Source organism: Oryctolagus cuniculus, chromosome X (assembly GCF_964237555.1).
Source record: "Oryctolagus cuniculus chromosome X, mOryCun1.1, whole genome shotgun sequence".
Classification (NCBI taxonomy): domain Eukaryota; kingdom Metazoa; phylum Chordata; class Mammalia; order Lagomorpha; family Leporidae; genus Oryctolagus; species Oryctolagus cuniculus.
Genome location: NC_091453.1, coordinates 50,871,507 through 50,884,366, shown reverse-complemented (window position 1 = coordinate 50,884,366; position 12,860 = coordinate 50,871,507). Strand labels below are relative to the sequence as shown.

Below are 12,860 nucleotides of genomic sequence, written 5' to 3'. Positions count from 1 at the left end.
TTCTGCCAGGGTCTGCATTATCATCAAGCTGGAATCAGGAACCAGAGCCAGGTATTAAACTCAAGTATTCTGATTGGAGACACAGGCATCCTAATCAGTGTCTTAATTAGTGGGCCAAATGACTGCCCCTAGAACATCATTTTAAATGAATACATAGGAGGACCTGGAATTTGGTTATTTACACAAGAGACTGGGTTTTATGATCAAAGTAACTGAGATACAAAGTCATGTGAAGTAGAAAATCCACTACCCCTTGTTTTACATGAACAAATTAGGAGCAAATGCCTACAAAATATTGCATACAATGAATAATTATTCACAGTTACAAACAAGATCCTTATACTGTTTTTTTAAATGTGGTTATATATTTTCTCGGAATAAATTATTGGAAGTAAAATTTTCAAGTAGAAGGCTGTGGTAAATAGCATTTAAAACTTAAAAATATACAAAAGTCCTTACATATAATAAATGAAAAACAACTCTCCCTGCCGTCTATGACTGGTTGCCAGTTCCCCTCGCCAGTGACAACTAATATTGGAAGTTTCTTGCAGTGAAAGTGTTTTTTATACATGCTGCCAAGTTGTTTCTCAGAAAGATGGTATGGATTTGCACTCCACTGGAAATTGTGTGCCCTTACCAACTTTTCGATTTTCTTTCCTTGCTGCTTCTGTTTTTCTTTCTGTGCTGTATGCTGATGGCTCCCAGTTCTCTCTCTCTAACCCTGACCACGCCCTTGAGCTCCAGGCCAGAATTTCCAACTTCCTGACGGCCTTCTCCACCTGATGTCCTACAGGACACTCCAGATTTTTCTAAATTGAACTCGTTGCCTTCTCTCCTAAACTTATTCTTCTTGTAATTCTAATTTTGACTAGTGGTATCAGCATCCATCTAGTTACCTAAATCAGACACTTGGGACTCATTTTCCATTTTTTCCTTCCTTTTTCAAACAGTAATACTAGCTACCAGTTACTGAACACTTCACTATTTGCACACATTTTATTTCATTAAATTCCTACAGAAAAGCTCCCCAGAGGTAGCTTCTAGTTCTTTCATTTTCATTTTACAAATGAGGAAAACTGTATAACTTGTTCAAAGTCACACAGCTAGGAAACAGGGATTTAAACTTTAAGTAGCCTAGGTCCAATATATCCAATCAAATACGAGTCCTATCTTATTTCCTCAATTTTTGTCCTATGCTGTCTCTTTTCTTCATTTTTTTAAAGATTTTAAAGACAGAGTTACAGAGAGAGGCTGAGGCAGAGAAAGAGGTCTTCCATGTGCTGGTTCACTCCCCAGATGGCTACAACGGCAGGAACTAAGCCAATCCAAAGTCAGGAGTCAGGAACTTCTTCCGGGTCTCCCAGGTGGGTGCAGAGGCCCAAGGACTCGGGCCATCTTCTATTGCTTTCCCAGGCCATAGCAGAGAGCTGAATCGAAGAGGAGCAGCCAGGACTTGAAGTGGCGCCCATATGGAATGCCAGTGCCTCAGGCCAGGGCTTTAACCCACTGCGCCATAGCACTGGCCCCTCTTTTCTTCATTTTCATCATCACCACCTGATTCCAAGTCTTCAAAAAGTTATTGATTTTATTTTATTTGAAAGAGAGAGAGTGAGTGAAAGGGATTTTTTTCATTCACCCATTGGTTCATACCCCAAATGCCTGCAACAACCAGGGCTGGGCCAGGCCACAGTCAGGAGCTGGGAACTCAATTTAAATCTCCCAAGTGGTGGCAGGGACCCAAGCATTTGAGCCATCATTTGCTGCCTCTGAGGGTATGCATCAGGAAGAATGCTGGAATGGAGGGTGGAGCTGGGACTCCAGCCCAGGTACTCTGATATGGAATGCTGGTGTCCCAAGCCGCATCTTAATTTGTGTCAAATGCCTACCCCTGCTTCCAAGTCTTATTGTGAATACCTTCTCTTCATAGACACATTCAACCCAAATGTATCTTCTATGTTGCCTGCAAAATAATTCTTTGAAAACATAAGTCTGATCATATCTTTTTTCCTGCTTAAGATCGTTCACTGGCTCCCTGTTACCTATCATAAAGTCAAGAGGTTCTTTGTGTAATATAGAAGGGTCATCCTTGTCTGCCCATCCCAGCCAGCCTACCTCTCTAAACACTTCCATTAGGAACTGATGATAATTACCTATCAGTACCATGCTGCTCCTTATCACAAGGACTTCGCAGGGGCTGGTGTTGTGGAGCACCGGTTCCAGTCCCTGTTACTTCCCATCTAGCTTCCTGCTAAAGTACTTAAGAAAGCAGTGGAAGAGGCTCAAGTGCTTGGACCCCTGCCACCAAGGTGGAGTTCCTGGCTCCTGGCTTCTGGTTTAGGCCTGGCCCAGCCTGGGCTGTTGCCACCGTTTGAAGAGTGAACCAATGGATGGAAGATCTCTCTCTTTCCCTTCTTCCCTCCCTCCCTCCCGTCACTGTCCATTTCAAATAAATAGCATTTTTTTTTCAACAAAAGGACTTTGCATGTTATTGCCTCAGAAATGACGTTTTGCCAATTCCACTCCTATTTGTTGTTCATGTCTTTTCAAATCTGTTCAGCTCAGCTGTTTCTCTTGCAGGAAGCCTTCCTAATTCCTCCACTTAGACAGGATTTGTGTCTCTCACATTCTGTTAGTTTGCTCTACTTGTCTCCCTTGCTAGAATGTTCACTGCTTGAGGGCAGGGACTCTTATTGAACCCCAGGTCTTTAGTGTTTAGCATGGTGCTTGGCATGTAAGTAGTTGCTCAACAGGTATTGGTTAAATTGAATTAAATAATGTAAGTGTGAGATTGTAGGGACTCGGATTGTTTAAAGAATTTAGTCATCAGTAAGAAAGGAATTGTTTTTTGAGCACAGGCAGGAAGGTGAAGGGAGGAGGTTGCCTTGCAAATCACCCTTAATGTTGGGCATGCGAAAATTAATAATATACACACGAATACTGCTATGGATGTTCTCATGTAGACATCTATCGGGATATATCTCCATCATGGATCACAAGCAATCTCAGAGCAGTGCCAAGTATGGAGTTCTGCAGAGCAGACAAAGGTATTAAGGAAATGCTCACAATTGGGTGAGAAATACAATATTGAGTACACCCTAGGTTAGCTTTTTAACGTAGCAACAAGTGCAGGATGAAGATACGTCGGGTTTTCGGAAAGAGAATGAGAAATCATCGTTGTTTACCCCTTTCTCGTCGCTCGCCACTTCCCTGCCACTGTAAATAGAGATGAGCGCTCAATTGTGTGTGGCGTGAACCCAAAATGATCAGCGGCACACGCGGCAGGGTTGTGGTCTAGGTTCTCGGTACTATTGTTGGAACCCCACCCTCCAGAGACCACCCTTCTATTTTCGCGGAAAAGCCGGACTTATTCAGGTCTCGGGGCTTCGGCCTATCACTGTAGGATCCCGGCCAGTGCCCACCGCTGATTGATACACAGCATGAGACAATTTCTCGAGTTGAAGAGAAGCGATTGGCGGAGCCTGCCTTGTGGGGCTCCGCGGGGTATTGAGAGGCGCGTATCGCAGATGCCGGTTCCGGGGCGGCACAGCCACCACCCGGAAGCCTGAATGAGGTCTCCTCCGTACAGGACGCGCAGTCGTCAGCGTAGCCGCTATTCAGGGCGCAGGGCCCGAGGCGGGGTGGGGAGACCGGGGGTGGAGTTGGGGGGGGACGGGCGGCGTGCGCGTGCGTGCGTGCGTGGGCGCGCGTGCGCGGCGCCGCCGTCTGCGCGTTGGCTGGTTATTTTGCAAGCGGGAGGGGCCGTGCGCGCTCCTGCCTCGGGCCTCTGTCCCCCACCCCCCTTCCCCGGTCCCAGTCTCTCCTTCGGAAAGATGTCGGACACGGCCGTAGCTGACACTCGGCGACTGAACTCGAAGCCGCAGGACCTGACTGATGCTTACGGGCCGCCAAGTAACTTCCTGGAGATCGACATCTTTAATCCACAGACGGTGGGCGTGGGCCGCGCGCGCTTCACCACCTATGAGGTTCGCATGCGGGTGAGTCACGGGGTGAGGGAGACAGCTGAGGGAGGACAGGGCGGGAGGGGGTGGGGTAGGAGAGGCTGCTATGGGGACAGATAACCGAGGAGAAGACACTTGCAAGGGTCATTTGGGGGTTAGGGGTTTAATAGGTTTGGAGCGAGGTCTGCGGACTCGGTTATGGCCCGAGGACACAGAAAACTCTTGAGGGGTACATCGGACGTGGCGGGGGGGTGAAGGAGAGATCGAGTACATGAGGAAGAAGTGAAGCGTGGCTGGATAGGGTGGGGAGCATGGAAAAAGACTAGAGTGAGGAATTAAGTAAATAACAGTCATGACTGGAGCGATGGAAGGCAGGCAGGGAAGAGGGCTGGGGGATGGAAAGCCAAGGCGTTATATCGGCCACCGGGTCCCATAACTAAACTAGGTTGTGGGAAGTCAGTGCGAAGGGGGACGGCTTCTTCCTGATGAGATTTCCCTTGGGATGATGGAGGGCCAGCAAAGCCTTGGATGAAACGGAAGCTAGACTCCGGGAAAGGGAGACAGTGGGCTTGTGGGAGCAGAAATGAGCAAGGGAGTCTCCTTGAGACGGAACGCTTCTGTCAGAGTACCATTTGAAGGAGACCAGTGTTTTTATGCTCAAGTTTTCTCAGGTACTCCGTGCCGTGTCTCACCATGGAAGCTGGCCTTGCGCTGGGATTGGTGGATTGTCACATGCTGCTCCCATCCTGTGCTGAGCCTTTATATTTGAAGTCTCCAGAATGTTTATTTCGACATTTATTGGCTCTTACTTGGGCTCCTTGTAGATGGATGACTCTTTGCCCTTTCTGTCCTAGATGGACCTTTTGGATTGCGACCCTGATCTGCAGTTCCTTTAATACGGGACATTTCAGGACTGCCCCAGCATTGGCTTCTTCCAGTGTGTACCACCGAGGATTTTATCCTCTAGTGCTTAGTCCACAGATGCAAGGATGGAATGTGTGGGTAGCGTACACGGTTTGCAGGTTCTTTGGTCCACCTGAAGCAGTGATAGGTGAAAAAGTTTGAGAACCTTTTTCTAGTTTTCCTTGTGTTTTTTTTCTCAGACTAGAGGACCAGAATATTCTCCATGGACAGCATCCTGCTCAGACAGCGTTGGAGACCTAAACGAGTAGATGCACTTTCATTTTTGAATGAATGAATTGGCTAAGAAAGTCTGGTTTCCTACCTGGGCTTTGAAACCTTAGAAATGATGATCTCCAGATTCCAAGTTTGGCGAAGTCCAAACTGTAGGGACAGGAGTGAATAACAAAAACATGAAAAACACTTGTGTGGATGAGAGCTATTGGAAGTCATCTCTTCGAGGGAGGATGGAATTTAGGTCCTTCAGAATGCAAGTGTGATAAAAGCAGGGCTAGAGCTGGAGCACCTAATTGTCCAAATGAGCCTGGACCGTAACTTGTTCAGTATAAGGGCTCTCTGCTGTGGGGTTTTGGAGACATTCTCTTGATACATTAGCCAGGAGCCTTAGGGATTATGAATGAAATAGCTCTCTGCTTCAGGTATTCTAATAACAACAGGGACTGTTTACTAGTACCTACTAATTCCCAGTCATTGAACTAGATTTTAGTTTTTCTTTATTCCTTATAAGAATCCCATTTTGCAAATAGGAAACAGGGGGAAATGCAGTTTGAGAAACTTGCCCAAATACACATAACTGTAACTGACAGAGCTGGCATTTGAACCCAGATCTGTTTCCAAAGTCCATGCTCCATATATGACACTTTATCTGATAGTTTATTTTGAAAGTTTATTTATTTATTTGCAAGGCAGAGTGACAGAGACAGATAGATAGAGAGATCTGGTTTGCTCCCCAAATGCCCACATTAGCAGGGTCTGACCAAGGTGCAAGCCAGGGGCGAGGATCTCTTATCTGTCACATGTGTGACAGGAACCTAGGTACTTGGGCCATCATCCGCTGCCTCCCAGTTTCATTAGCAGAAAGGTAGATCAAAAGTGTGGAGTAAGGGCTGGCGCCTGCAGTGCCAGCATCCCATATGGGTGCTGGTTCAAGTCTCGGCTGTTCCACTTCCAATCCAGCTTTCTGTTGTGGCCTGGGAAAGCAGTAGAAGATGGCCCAAGTCCTTGGGCCCCTGCACCTGCGTGGGAGACCTGGAGGAAGCTCCTGGCTCCTGGCCTCGGATCGGTGCAGCTCTGGCCGTTGCGGCCAACTAGGGAGTGAACTAGCTGATGGAAGCCTCTCTCTCTGCCCCTCTCCTTCTCTCTCTGTGTAACTCTGACTTTCAAATAAATAAATAAATCTTTTTTTAAAAAAAGCATATAGTAACTGGACCTCTAGCTGGGAAGTGGGATATGGGATGCAGATGTGGTGACTGATGGCTTAACCCACTGTGCCACAACGCCTGCACCTTTACTACACTTTAGTCTCCTTATTAGCAAGGCTTAGTTGTAAAACTTTATTGTGTAAGATTTTTCTCCCCACTAAGCTTTTCATCAGTCCCTACCACATATTCTAATTGTACAGTGATAATAGAATTGATAGTGTTTCCCAGTTCTGTAGATTTGAGTTAATTTGAATGGTTTATGTTAGTTTGTATAGCATGGCTAGGCTTTTGGTATTTTTATTAATCTCCATTTTGGGGAAAATTGGTAAAATCATTAGTTTTTTTTTTCAAGATTGATTGATTTATTTGAAAGGCAGAGTGACAGAGAGAAGGAGAGAGAGAGATTTTCCACCCACTGGTTCACTCCCAGAATGACTGCAATGGCTGGGGCTAGGCCAGGCTGAAGCCAGGAGCCAGGAACTCCATTGTGGTCTTCCATGTGGGAGGAAGCACTTGGACCATCACCTGCTGCCTACCCAGGCGCATTAGCAGGGAGCTGAATCAGAAGCAAAGCAACCAGGATTCAAACTGGCACTCAGACATAGGATGCTAGTTTAACCTATTGTGCTACAGCTCTGGCCCCATATCGTTTGGTTTTAAATTGCTATTTTCAGTGATTGATGATGGTATGCATTCTAGGGAGCATGAGACTCAGAATCAGCTTTGGTAGTTAGCCACTGTGTATGGTAGAGACAGATGGCAATGACTCTTTTCTTTATATAATAGCTAAGTGTTTTTGAAGCTGTCCTCTTTTCCTTTTACTCAGGAAGGAATCCCTGCCCCTAATTCCCTCCAAAATGGGGAATCTAGAGAGGGGTAGTGGTGATTTCATGTGATCCATATGGAGTTTTTCAAGTGTTTGTTGCCCTGTGGACTTGAACTTTGCTCTTTTCTCTCCCTTCCTTTGACTCTCCATATCCTATACTACACAATCCTAGCTTCCTTGTATGGTTTGTAGGTTGGAGCTGGGGGACTATCTGAGTATATAGTAGCTTCTTCCTTAGATGGCTAGGTGCTGAAATAAAAGGCCATTATTGTCACCATCCTGTGGGGGTAGGGAAAGAATAGCATTTTTGTTTGTGAAAGGAGGAAGTCTACAAAATGGCAGTGGTTGGTTTGGCTGTGTCTTGGAAGAATCTACTTAAATTTTTTTTTTCTTTCATTTGGTCCCTTGTTGGCTTCTGTGAAGGCCTGTTAGTTTAAGGTTCTACTGAGGAATTATAGTATCTATAATGAACTCTGGTAGAAGTCTAGAATCACATGATCCCAGAAAGCTTTTTTTTATTACGAGATTCTGAGAATTTTCTCTGTAATTGTTTATTTTGAATAGTTAGTATAGACACATAGTACAAAATTTAAATGGCATAAACATTTATAACTATAAAAGCTACATTTCTGTCTCTCCTCTATCCTCCAAAGATTCCTTTTTCTTTTCATTTCTATTTATTTTTTTTAAAAAAGATTTGTTTGAAAGACAGAGTTAGAGAGAGGCAGAGGCAGAGAAAGAGAAAGGTCTTTCATCCACTGGTTCACTCCCCAAATGGCCACAACTGCCAGAGCTGGGCCTGTCTCTCTGAAGCCAGGAGCCTGGAGCTTCTTCTGAGTCTCCCACATAGGTGCAGGGGCCCAAGGACTTGGGTCATCTTCCACTGCTTTCCCAGGTCATAACAGAGAGCTGGATTGGAAAAGGAGCAGCTGGAATTCAAACTGGCACCCACATGGGATGCTGGCACTGCATGCGGTGGCTTAGCCTAGCATGCCATAGCACTGTCCCCTCTTTTTTTAAAAATTTATTTTCTTATATATTTGGGGGGGGGCAGTTCGCCCATCTGCTGGTTCACTGTCAGGGCTGGCCCTGGCTTAAGCTAGGAGCCTGGAACTCCATATGGGTCTCCCAAGTGGTGGCAGGGACCTAAATACTTGAGTCATCTTCCTCTGCTTTCCCAGGTATATTAGCAGGGAGCTAGATTGGAAGTGGAATAGTCAGGACTCGAACCAGCACTCTGGTATTGAATGATGGTATTGCAGGCAGCAGCTTAGCCTACTGTGCTGCAACGCCAGCCCCACTATGTGATATTTTGATGCATGTATATATTATATAGTGTTCAAATCAGGGTAAACATATCTGTCTCCTCATACATTTATCATTCCTTGTTGTGAAAACATTTAAAATCCTTCTAGATTTTTAAGCCTTTAAAAAACCAATAATGTGGGGCTAGCGCTGTGGCACAGTGGGTTAACACCCTGGCCTGAAGTGCCGGCATCCCATATGGGTGCCAGTTCTAGTCCCGGCTGCTCCTCTCTGCTGTGGCCTGGGAAAGCAGTAGAAGATGGCCCAAGTCCTTGGGCCCCTGCACCCACGTGGGAAACCCAGAAGAAGCTCCTGGCTTCGGATTGGCACAGCTCCTGCCGTTGCAGCCAATTGGGGAGTGAACCATCGGATGGAAGACTGACCTCTCTCTCTCTCTGTCTACCTCTCCTCTCTCTGTGTAACTCTGACTTTCAAATAAATAAATAAACCTTTTTAAAAAAACAATAATGTGTCAGAAAATACTAAAGTATAAATGGCAGGATTCAGAGGAGAGGGAGACCAAAATATGCAGCTGATGTTGTCAGGAAAGATTTCCTGGATGAATTGAGACTTGAGCTGGGACTTGTAGAATGCAGAGGATTTGGACAAGAAAAGTAGAGGAAGGCAGGCACACCTGGGAGATACGTATCTCTTTTTTCTTTACAAGGAACTTGAATTCCCTTTTTAATGGAAAATTAATAGGTGCGCACAATAAACTATACAGTGAAAATATGACTTTGCCACCCATTCCAATTGTCTAGTCTTATTCTCTTCCGACTGCAAGTGTAAGTAGCAAGGGGCGCCTCCTTACCTACTGTGCTATGGTTGGATGTGGTAAAGGATGTTTAGAAAGGGCTATGGGAATATGGTCCAACAGAGCTGTTTTTTCCTTGGGTCCTGTCCAGGTGGTTCTTCTGATAGGTGGCCACCACAAGTTGAACATTACTCACCGCCTCTCTGCTTTCATCTTCCTTCCCTGTAGACCAATCTACCTATCTTCAAACTGAAGGAGTCTTGTGTACGGCGGCGCTACAGTGACTTTGAGTGGCTGAAAAATGAGCTGGAGCGAGATAGTAAGGTATGGCCTCGTTCCCCGTGTGGCACCCTTGGAGGAGGAAGTCTGCATGGACTGCGTAAGATCACAGTCTATCAAATCTAGAAGGGAGTGGACAAGGTACACACTCTCCTATCTACCCAAACCCCATATATTGGGTCTGGGGGATACCCTTTGAAACTCAGATGTAGTTGAGTTTAAGACCGTTAAACAAGTACTTTAAAAATGTTTTGCTCCATCGAGTGGCTAGTAAAGCCATACAACTTTAACTCCTATAGAAATGGAAAGTATAGTGTCAGGAAAGGCCTCCCTACATTTTTAGCTGGTGGTGGATTGGTAAGGAAGGTGAGGATGATTTGGAGTTTATTTCCTTCCGAGTTGGTAAACTTATCTTCCCACAGAAACAGAGTTGGATTAATCTGAGCCATCCTGACCGTGCTTCCATTCCAAGTTGCTAGCTGTGGGACCGGATGGACCCTATGCTTAATAAGAAACAAGGCATGCAGTGCTTTACCATGTGATGTCCTGTCTGGCCCTCTCCCACGCGACTGATATCTTCCATCTGCCTACAGATTGTAGTACCACCGCTGCCTGGGAAAGCCTTGAAGCGGCAGCTCCCTTTCCGGGGAGATGAAGGGATCTTTGAAGAGTCTTTCATTGAAGAAAGGAGGCAGGGCCTCGAACAGTTTATTAATAAGTAAGCCGAGTTCTGGGGGCCCCACCTGCTATTTTTGCCATCATGGTCTTTCTATGTGTTTTGTCTACCTCTTCTTTCACAGTGGGTACCCTGATGTGACACGGTTTATGTGGTGGGCTGACTTGACAGTAAAACTCCATTCGTTTGCACAGAATTCTGGTCCCAATATGTCAGGGCCTGCGAAAGCACTGCTTTTTGGTTGTGGCTAGGAATTTCTCTTCCTTGCCTCTCTATCCCCCTTCCCCTCTACAGTATTGGGGTTGGGTTGGTACCCTACTACTGCCCTCCATTGGCTCTTGAAGCCCTTCTCTGTCCTCACTCCCTTTCATCTGCTGATTCTCTGTGATCCTCAGAACCACTGATAACCATCTTGATCTCGTTGTAGAATTGCTGGGCACCCACTGGCTCAGAATGAACGTTGCCTACACATGTTCCTGCAGGAAGAGGCAATCGACAGGAACTACGTCCCAGGGAAGGTGCGCCAGTAGGAGCCCCTCTGCCACTTGCCCTCTACTTTCCTGCTGAAATGACATTGGTTTTTACACTAAGCCTCTCTCTGTCTCTCTCTGATCTGAAGTTGGCTGCCCATCCCCTGGCCTGATAGACTGTCTGCCATTGTGCTCCTTGGTACCTGACTACACCGTGTGGGCACTCTGCTGGGCTCCTCTTCTCTGAGGAGAGGTGGGAAACCACAGGCAGATGCCCTTTGCTTGGGGGTGGGGGGCGGGGGGGATTGGACTGGAAGGCAATTCCTTGGGCATTTATACATGCCAGAAGGCTAAACTTGGGGGGGGGCGGGGAGGGAGGGGGGGCTTGTGTCGGCAAAGCACTTGGATACATACTGATGCTGCAAGTCCAGGGGATTTTTCTTACTCTTAGGTTAAACCAGGAACGCTGAGCAGGGAAAACCCTGCCTTTCCCACCTGCATGAACTTTTTCCTTTCTGGGAAGGTGGTAGAGGCCCACAGGCTCTCCTTGTTTTCTCTAGGCTTGCTCCCAGTTTTCTCAACAGTTTCCTTTGTTGCTTTCTCTCTTCCTCCCTCCCTCTCTCTCTCTCTCTCTCCCTCTCCCCCTCCCCCTCCCTCCTTCTCCCCTCCCCTCCCCTCTCCCCTCCATCCCTCACTCCCTTATTGCTTTTCATGGCAGTAATCCTCCTTGTGTCCCAGTAGTCTGCTGTGTGAAGCAAGGAGTTTGGGTTTTCCGGACCCACTACCATGGCTGCTTCAGAGTCAGAAGAAAGCCATAGGGCAGTAGGGGAGTTCCTATTGCCTAGCCCCTCTCCCTTTGTGGCTCCTCCCTCTCTGCCTATTTTTGCTCACCACTAGGTGAGTCAGTATGGGCCAGCAGTTCTCCCTCCCCAAGCCCTTGCTCCTTGAGGGGTTAGCTTTGTAGGCTTGGTGGCTTGAGGGTGGGGGTAACTCACCACTGCCAGATAACTCCTAGAGGGTAGGAGTGGATCGTGTTCCAGGTTCTCCCGGTGGTAGGGAAGAGCATCACCACTCTTCTTCCTTCTGTTCTGCCTTCCTCCCCATTCCGCTTAGTGCTGCCCCAGGGCAGAAGCACACAGGCCACACAGTCTCTGACTTCTAAGCACTTTGTAGCTGTTGAATGGGGCTCAGGGACAAGAGTTGTCGCTGCCCTCCCCAGCTTGGTCACAGGGTTATTGAACTGCCTGCACTTGTTTCCCATGGAACTCCAGCATTCTCCCCAGAAGCTGAACTAGGGATAGCAGCTGGGTGTGGATTTCCTGAATCTTAGAGTCTGGAACAGCTTCTTGAGGCTGGCAGCTATCCTGGGTTTCTGTCTGGGAGGTAGTGGTTTGTTTGCTGGGGCCTAATATCTGTCCCAACTGCTGGGATAAGAGCAAGTTCACTCTGGTGCCAGGTGAAAGGTGGGGGCTCTTTGCTTAGACTCCCTATCATAGAAGGATTGGAGTTTTCTCTACAGGGCTTTGGGGAAAAGGATTGCTGAGTCTGACATGACCCTGATCAGAGAGATTAGGACTGGGTTTTGACATGAGGTTTGGAGCCCATCTAAATGCTGAAGTTCCCCGAGACAGGTCAGCTCTGCAGCTGCCGAGCCTGTGCCAGGCTGAGCAGCCCCTAGAGAGAGGCTCTGGTCCCTTTCCCACCTCGCCAATGTTGATGTCGTTGCTGCCTTTTTGATTTGTATCCTCTGTTACTTTTTTTTTAAGGCTCCTTCTTTCATTGTGCACAAGTGCTGAGAGTCTGAGGCCCCATTTCTGCTGTGTATATATCCTGACTCGGGGCTTTTATTCAGCAAACTGTTCATTCTTCTGTCAATGTCATATTCAACTCTGTTCATATTAAACCACTGTGAAGCAAGCCTCTGTTTTCTTGTGTGAGTTGTAAACTTACTATTTTTTGGAGTCTTGGATATGCTGGGTATTACGCAGAAGTCATATAATATGTCCAGTGTCCTGAAGTGATAAGTAAGCTTTACACTTCGCTTTGTAAAAAAGCAGACTCTTAACTGCCGGTAGGAATATTTAACTGTTCTTTTCACAGTTCACAACTGACCTCGTCACAGAGCTAATGTATCTTGCTTGCAGGAAGTATCCATATTCTGGGTACCTGTGGTTTCGGTCAGATTTGGTAGATTTGGTTTTAAGCTTGTGGGTTTATGTTAATTTGGACAGAATATATGTACAGATGTG

At 46.7% G+C, this 12,860-nt stretch overlaps 1 protein-coding gene across 2 annotated transcripts; it reads left to right on the top strand.

The window, feature by feature from the left end:
- The first annotated feature begins 3,680 nt into the window (after nucleotides 1-3,680).
- On the top strand, nucleotides 3,681-12,528 carry SNX12 (sorting nexin 12). Of its 2 annotated transcripts, none has more exons than XM_017349808.3 (5): nucleotides 3,681-3,995; nucleotides 9,415-9,510; nucleotides 10,059-10,183; nucleotides 10,569-10,659; nucleotides 12,378-12,528. In XM_017349808.3, the coding sequence occupies exons 1-5, from the start codon at nucleotides 3,831-3,833 to the stop codon at nucleotides 12,405-12,407; spliced, it is 507 nt and encodes a 168-aa protein (XP_017205297.1). In that variant the 5' UTR covers nucleotides 3,681-3,830; the 3' UTR covers nucleotides 12,408-12,528. The 2 variants fall into 2 exon arrangements, with proteins under 2 accessions (XP_017205297.1, XP_051683138.1); XM_051827178.2 differs by having other exon boundaries at nucleotides 3,695-3,983.
- The last annotated feature ends 332 nt before the right edge of the window (nucleotides 12,529-12,860 follow it).